The sequence below is a fragment of the Chamaea fasciata genome, unplaced genomic scaffold (assembly GCF_029207755.1).
Source record: "Chamaea fasciata isolate MVZ Bird 193981 ecotype frontalis unplaced genomic scaffold, bChaFas1.0.hap1 SCAF_18, whole genome shotgun sequence".
Taxonomy (NCBI): Eukaryota; Metazoa; Chordata; class Aves; order Passeriformes; family Sylviidae; genus Chamaea; species Chamaea fasciata.
Genome location: NW_027094103.1, coordinates 6,972,838 through 6,980,675, shown reverse-complemented (window position 1 = coordinate 6,980,675; position 7,838 = coordinate 6,972,838). Strand labels below are relative to the sequence as shown.

General features: G+C 39.5%; 1 protein-coding gene across 2 annotated transcripts in view; it reads right to left on the bottom strand.

The window, feature by feature from the left end:
- Positions 1-2,581: 2,581 nt before the first annotated feature.
- The window catches only part of ZDHHC8 (zinc finger DHHC-type palmitoyltransferase 8), a 109,472-nt gene continuing 104,215 nt past the window's right edge, over positions 2,582-7,838 (bottom strand). Inside the window, exons 11-12 of one of the 2 annotated variants that reach the window (XR_010723427.1) lie at positions 3,533-6,970; positions 2,582-2,872 (exon numbers count right to left, since the gene is read on the bottom strand). Coding sequence is in view for 1 of the 2 variants with exons in the window: in XM_066200128.1 (XP_066056225.1) it covers positions 6,799-6,970 (172 nt within the window). In the remaining variant the exon portion in view is untranslated. Of the gene's footprint in view, positions 6,971-7,838 lie in introns of both variants that reach the window. The other variant, XM_066200128.1, reaches the window with a different exon arrangement.

Genomic DNA, 7,838 nt, shown 5'->3' with positions numbered 1-7,838 from the left:
TCTGCTGAAAAAAAGGTTTTTGAATTACTAATGTTTGCAAAATAATTTTATTTCAGAAAGAGGATATTTTAAAGACTTACCTGTGGTACTCCTTTTTTCTACATTGCAACTAAACCCCTAGAAAAGCTCCTGGTCTGGCAGAATCTGCTGCCTAAGCCATGTTGTGCATTTCTGCCATGTAGTCTGATCAAACTGGCCTATGCCCACAAAGGCAGAAATTACTTCGATTAATGAGAAGCAGATTGACAGAAAATCTTAACACAGCTAGAAATGTTATTAAACCTCAGTATTGCCCACAGCATTCACTGTCCATCCCAGGCCAGGGGTATCCCTACATCTAATATGGACAGGCTATGTCAGTGCTTTATATTCCTTGTAAATAAATGGCAAAATTACTGTCTGAAAAATCCACACAAGGGATGGATGTGTAAAAGGTGAACACGATGGCAACACAACATAACTTCTAAGGCAAATTACTCTTACATATTCTCTACTTTCTCCAAGCTTCCAGCACTGCCTTCCCTTTTCTCTGAATACCCCTTAAAATGGTGGGTCTGTCTACCAGTCTTCCATGGCCTGGAACACAACCACTGGCAGAAACACTGTTTCCAGTCTACTTTATTTGCTTACATTTTTTTAAAAGTAATTTTGGTTTTGTATTTTGCTGCTGATACAACCATTTTTTTTTTCTATCAAGACAGATCAGTTCCATTTAAAATACATCAGAGAGGGACACCTGTAACTAGTTTTACTTGACTCTATGTACACAGTTATATATACATTATATATGTAAAGGCATTATATATATACATATAAATATATACACATATATATAAGGCACTGTAAAATGTACCATCACTTCTCCAGGACTGTTCTAATCTGTAAAAGTAGATCCTATTTCTTCATGTAATTTGAAACGTTTAACCAAAACATTTTTAAAATATTTCAGGGTTAGAGATGTCAGCTGTGAAATAAGCCTTACTTTAAATTTCAAGTTATTGTAACAAGATGAACAAAACCAATTTTGACAGTAATTCTAATCTATTTATTCTAAAACTGATACTCTCTTAAAAGACATATTCACCTGTAAAAATAGTTTCCTTTGTCTCTCCTTATTATGTTCCAAAATGGGCACCTAAACTTGTCCTGCAGAATGAAAAATAACAACAATGAAAAAATGAAATACAAAATTGGACAATTTACCCATTACTTAGTGAGAAGAAAGCCAAGACTGCTGTAAGTGAAGATATCTTTAAATAAATGTATTGAAACAGATCATGGCCTTATATAATCCTGCTTGATGTAGCCAGCATCAGTGGTGCCTGATGATTACAGTTTGGGCCATTTTATATAAAAGGTAATCTCTGCCATGTGAAGACACAACACCACACAAATATGACTGGCGTTTATAATGAACATGCTTGAATGGATCCTTGCTTAATGCAATTAGCCTATATATGCAAATTATGGCATCACAAATCCTGCAGCAGCTGCAGGGCTTGGCAGCTGCGTGTGTTGTAAGACAGTCTGACAGATCTAATGGACATATTTCCAAAGACTAGAAACAGATAGACAGATGAAGACAGATTAAGAATTGCGCATGTTTGGGATTTATAAACCCAGATGACCTGGACAGAATGTATTCAACAAATACCAATATAAAAATTTTTCCAGTTACTCTGTGGCAGTGATTCAAAACTGTGCTGGACCACAGGACCCCCATTAACCCCACAACCTAAATAAACAGTACAGAAAACTTCATTTGGTGTTTCACGGACCACTTACTGTGACCTCCCAAACATGATTCATTGGTCACAACTGCGAGACAACTCTCTTAAAGACTCACCGTATTTCCTACTCTACCATAGGCATCTTGAAAATGAGATTTAACCTGCAGTCACTTCTTTTAATATTTTCTCAGTTTCGTCCTTTGCACTGGAACTGGCCTTTCCAGTTCAGGTTTTGCACAAGTGGAAGGGAGAAAGGACAGTGCACCGTGAACCATCTCAGCAAACGAATGCATCTGAGGCAGAAATGGACACTTGAAAATACTGAAGTGACTCAAAGGTTTAAAAAATATATATGTATTACGAGAGCCACAAAAAAGGTTACAGACAGAGCTCCACAAAGCCTGCACAGATACATTCCAACAATTCAAGGTGGCAGAACAGGTGAAATACAGACCATAAAAACGGTTCGACATTAACTTTCCAGACTGTCAGAGACAGAAAAGCTTGACCCCATCTTTCCCACACACACAAAAAAATATTGACTATATATATATATCTCTCTATATATCTCTAGTCTGGACCACAGATATAGTCCAAGGAAAACCACATTGCAATTTCCATATTAGGCTTGTAGGAGAGTAGGCATCATCTGAGGAACGTCCGCTGTAAGGCCCGGGAGGGATCCTGGCGGGCCGAGTTGACACAACATCACGCTTGGTTAGAATTAGAACAGCAACACCCCACAGCTCATGTGCTGCACATGGCTACCAACACAGAGCTCTGTGCAACCCCCCGAGCTGGCTGAACCAAACTGAGTAAATACATTTGTTTTGCTTAATTAAAAAAAAAAAAAAAAAAAAAAAAAAAAAAAAAAAAAAAAAGCAGATGTAAGATATTAGGGCAGTTCCTGCTATCACCTTCCTTAAAAATTCAAGACTTGAAGACTTCTTTAATGTACTTGCTTACAGACACGTTTTGAGACTGCATTAACGATCTTCAGGAAAATATGCCACCCTGAGGCTTTTTCCCTTGTTCACTTCAGGTTATGTCTGCATCCAGTTTTGACATGGGGGCCAAATGCTGGTTGTCTGTCAGTGCAGTATTTGGCCCGGAGTTTCAAAGTCTTTGCTATTCAGACTTTCCTATGAGGTCAACAAACAAAGTAGTAAAAAAAGAAAATATTAAGGCTTCAAGTAAAAATATTTTCTCTCGCTTCCACCCATGTAGTAAGGTACATTTAATTCCATAATACTCAATATATTACAATTAAAGATATAGAGATCCAACTTTTCAAGGCAGAAAAGTACTACAAGGAAAACCTGGAGGCTAAATGGGAGCATATGAACAGGGAACAAACTGATAATAAAATGCAATATGCAATGAAAACTGATGTGTAAACTAAAAAACCCTATTGCTCTTTTTTAAATAAGTAATACAATCCACATCTACAAATAAAAACATGTTGAAAATATTTAAGACTTGAAACATGAAATAAGCATGACAAAAATAAAGAAGCTACTTTACAGGATCTGTTAACTCATGCTGGATTTTCATGGCTGATCCCCACCTACTATAAATTAGCATCAATTAAATGAACTTTCATGGAGCCACACCAATTTATACCAGCTGAAAATTTGGCCTGCAGTGTCTGTAAAAACAGGGTATCTGGGCAGAAGAACCTTACTGCTGATCTGTAAACTGCTTAAATAACTATACTTTAATATGGGCTGGATTCTGCTCAAAAATTAGATTTACTAAATAGGTCCCCAGTCCCACAACAGGAACTATGGACACACACTTACATTTATGAGTAAATAGCTGCAGGTTCAGTGTCTTAGATGGAAATGAGGCTGGATTTGCTGCATGCAATCTCCTGTTAACAGTTCTGCTTAGATTATTCTTTCAGAAATTTTGAATAATTTACTCCAGGCTATGCGCACTGAATTAAATGCAAACCTCAAATGAAGAAGAAAAAGAAAAAGAAAAAAAGAAGAAAAAAAAAAGACTTTGGTACCATTGTAAACCTATGAAAAAGTTGAATGTCTCTCAACTGTGGGCAAAACTACTCACAAAACACATAATCCTTACTGCTGAACCTGTACTGACACAGTGCATCCTTTTTTTCTCCCTTACCCCTTGTGAACTATGTCAAAATAACCCTGGATATTAGTGCTTTATACACACAATACTGTGTTTAGTCTTACTGAGAAATTCTCTCATGAACTAATGTAGTTAACTTCAAAGGCTCTTTGGCCCTTCAAGTTCCTCAGTAGCTTTTTCATTTATAAATGCAAGAGAAAGAACGATCAAAGTGGAGCATCACTGGGATGCAAATCTCAAATATTACATTGATGCAAATTTTCAGCCTTGCTTGCATGAATTTCATGTACATATTCAAAGATACATGATAAAATGTGCCCTTGTCTCACTCCCTAATCCCATGTGTTTCATACCCCCTCTTCTTCAGGGCTTACGTATGGCATACATGATACTTTAAAAACAATTCTTGTCATACTCTATGCACCAGAGTGAATTCCAGTCCTTAAAGAGGTACTGCATCTTCCTGAGGAGTTAACATCAGGGTGGACTGCAGATTATTAACAGTTAAAGATGGAAGAATTCCGTAAGGCCATCTGGTCTACCCCTTGTCCCTACAGGCTCACCTCTCACAGAAATTATTTAATGACTTGTCCAAATACAGTTTGACTGTCTTAAACAGTTTGTCCAAAACTCTGCTTGGAAGACTATTCCACTGCCCCTTCTTCTTCATCTTTTCTGCCCCCTTCTAAATGTAGATCATTGGTTACCAGTGACAACCCTTTGATTTACCTTTGGTTTTACAACTTTTAAGTAACATATTTGTAAAATTATGATACTCAATTTCCACTTCATTGCTTAGCCAGTGGCGTGTTTTAGCCCTTTAAATCTTCTCATTAGCCAGCCCATCCAGTTCTTTAATATATATTGCTCCATCTGTACCTGATCCAGTTTGCCAGCATCTTTCTGGTACCATGGTGCCTCCAACTAAAGACAATGTTCTACATGCCAGTGAGCAAATCTGCATAGAAAGACTATTGCTTCTCTGCTCTGCAATATCCCTACACCAGGCATTTAAAATATCACCAAGGCAATAAAATGCACACTGATTTCTACTTCACTCTCTCAGAACTTTAGCCTATTGCAGATGCATTGCTTTCCAGGCTTCTCCCTTCAGGCAACATAGAGCATTACACAGAGAGATGATTAACTTTCGTATGTTCTCTTTAACCTTTGTCTCCAAAAAAATAATGTGATATACAAGGGACATAATAACCATGTATTGCAGCAGATGTCAAGATTCATCAAATCAAAATATAAATTTTAACCAGGCAAAATTAAGGTCAATATTTGCCTTCTGGAGTAATTAACCTCAACGTACATGAAAACAAATAAGATGTTATGAACACATTCTGAATTGCTACCAAATACCTGGAGAGCTTTCCATTATAGTCAAAGACTGAAAAGGATTTAACCCCTTGAAACAAATATCCTGAAAAATTATGGATTTAGATCTCTAATCAAAACTATTCACCAAGAGAACCAGGTGGGAAGTCGAGGTCTTGTATGCTGACTGGCTCAGTGATAAATAATAATTTTTAGTGACTTTGGCAACAGTCGCTCAGGATATTCGTAATTGCACACATGATCTGGCTAGTTAGCATTGGTCCAGATCTCAGTACTTTTGACTTCTGAGGTGGTAACTGAATGGTAAGGAAAAGGAGATAAGGAACAGAGAAATAAAAATCCATTTGTCCCAAAATTTGCTTTGCCAGAGTCCTCGTATTTTTGACAAAAGTAATGCACCCCTTTCTTGTTTTTTAGGGTAAAGTTGTCTTTAAATCCAACAAAGCATATGTAGTTTTCTGGAGACAGGAAAAAGAAACCTCAGAATGTTAAATAGATTTGATTGATATTATTTTAAAAAGTTGTTCCCTAGGGGGAAAAAACCCAAATTGGAAATCCTTTGTCTAACAGTATTGAAGACCAGAGGGAATGTGCTAGTAATTAAGCAGACAGAAAATTTATATCCTTCAGATGCACTCTTGGCTCAGTCACACAAACTAAATTCGACAGCTCATGGTAACCTTGCTGCAGGATTACACTGACGGCACCAGGGCAAGGCAGTAAACTCTGTTATTGCCTAAATCCAACAGGTAAGGAGGGCGCAGGGAAAGCAGCTGACGGCTGTTTAAAATACATTTCCATCCGAACATTTCCTTTCTAATCTGCTTGGTTTTATTTCCGGGTCAGAGAAGCCTTTCAAACCCAGAAGGAGCAGGAGGTCAGAGTGGCAGATCCTTGCCGGTGTTGCGGTCCTTTTCCATGGAGACAAACACACGCACACACACACACAGCTTCACACACAGGGAGGCCAATGGCAGACAGGGAGAAGCTGTTGCTATCCTTTCTCCTGCCCCCATCCGGGACCAGGGAGGCTTTTAAAGACAACACGGTGTCTGCAGCCCAAGTGGCCTTGCCTTGTTCCTTCCCAGGAGGAGGAACCTGAGCTGTAGTGCCCGGGGGACAAGGAGAAGCTCCTGCCCAGCACGGGAACCCTACTTTCCATGTCAGCAGGAAAACAGCAGTTGGTCCTCTGGCTCCTCCCGGACATCGCTGGCCAGAAGAACTGGGAAGGGGCATGGGAAAACTGACTGATCCTGGACTGACTGTACTTTTTCACAGCACAACTGGTACACAACAGAGTGGTTGGACAGACACACGCACAATGGCTTTAGCGCTCTCTTGCAGGAAGGAAATCCGCTCTGTGGTGGTCTTAGGTCGTAGCCAGTTCCCGCCGGTCGGTTCACGAAGAGTCTGATAGACTGTACAATTTTATTATTCCCTCAAGAATAAGGCTGCAGCTGGTTTTTGGCCAAAAGAGAAAGATGAAAACAGAACAAACCCAAAACAAGAAAAGGAGAGTGGCCGACTGCTGCTGCTCCTTCTTTGTTGTTATTTGAGTCTTCACAGTGCTCCTAGCTTCATGGCTGGCTGAGTGGATGGCTCTTTGTTTTTAATTCATTTTAATTTACACTGAAATTTCATAGGTTGTTCCACCAACTCCAGACACCTTCTTAACATTTGAGTGTCTAGCAGGGCTGACAGGCGTCCCCTGGGAACTTGATGTTGAACCCAACCTGGCTATTCCTTTTGGCTGTCCATTTATTTTACTGTGAGGTGTCTTCAACTGCATGTCATCCCTGCATCAAAAGAAATATCAAAAGATGCAATATTAGTGACAAAGTGTGATAGCAGAATGCTTCGTTCAGAATAAACAATTATCCCTGTCACCCTGAGTTCCCAGCACTGCAAAATATTCAAGCCTGGGAGCCAGCTGGTTGAAGCCAGTGCACTGGATGAAAAGCCACTGAAATGAGAGAATTAATTTGGCCATTAGGTAAGTGGACCACAGTAATATTTGTTCATTTAATTACTTGCTTAAATGCTTTGTTGATCCAAACTAATTCCACAGTCATTTGCAGAACACGGGAGGGTTTAACTGTCACCACTGCTCACCACTAACCTTAAGCCAAACTGTGTCCTAAAATCAGAAATAAATTCTCAGAAAAAACATTTCCCAGTTAAATATACAGGTAAACAAAACTTTGTTGCTCATCTCTGAAACAACTTGCTGGCATTTAACTTCTGGAGACCTACAATAATGGTTCTCTTCACATTTCCAAAACTGTTGGATAACAGGAGAGAGAAATCTGAGACCTTAACCAGAGGTCAGCACAGCCCAGTAAGTACCAGACACAAAGGAAACTTAGATATTTCTGAAAAGCAGCCCTCCAGGTCCCAACTAAGATGAAATACTGCATCCTCAGCAGGACCATGATGTCTCCAGGCTTTGCAAGCTCCATGGCTTCCAGGAGGAAAAGAGAAGCACATGCAGAAGCTGCAGCTGAGGATCTCGCTCAGGTGGCAGTTACTGAGGCTTTGGGCACAGCAAATCCTCTCTCCCCACGCTTTCTCACAGAAAGGAAGGAAGCAGCAAGGCCTTAAGGTAATGTCATGAAGCTCTGTGCTTTCAGCAGCAGTTCTGTACTGTGGACACTCAACACTGCT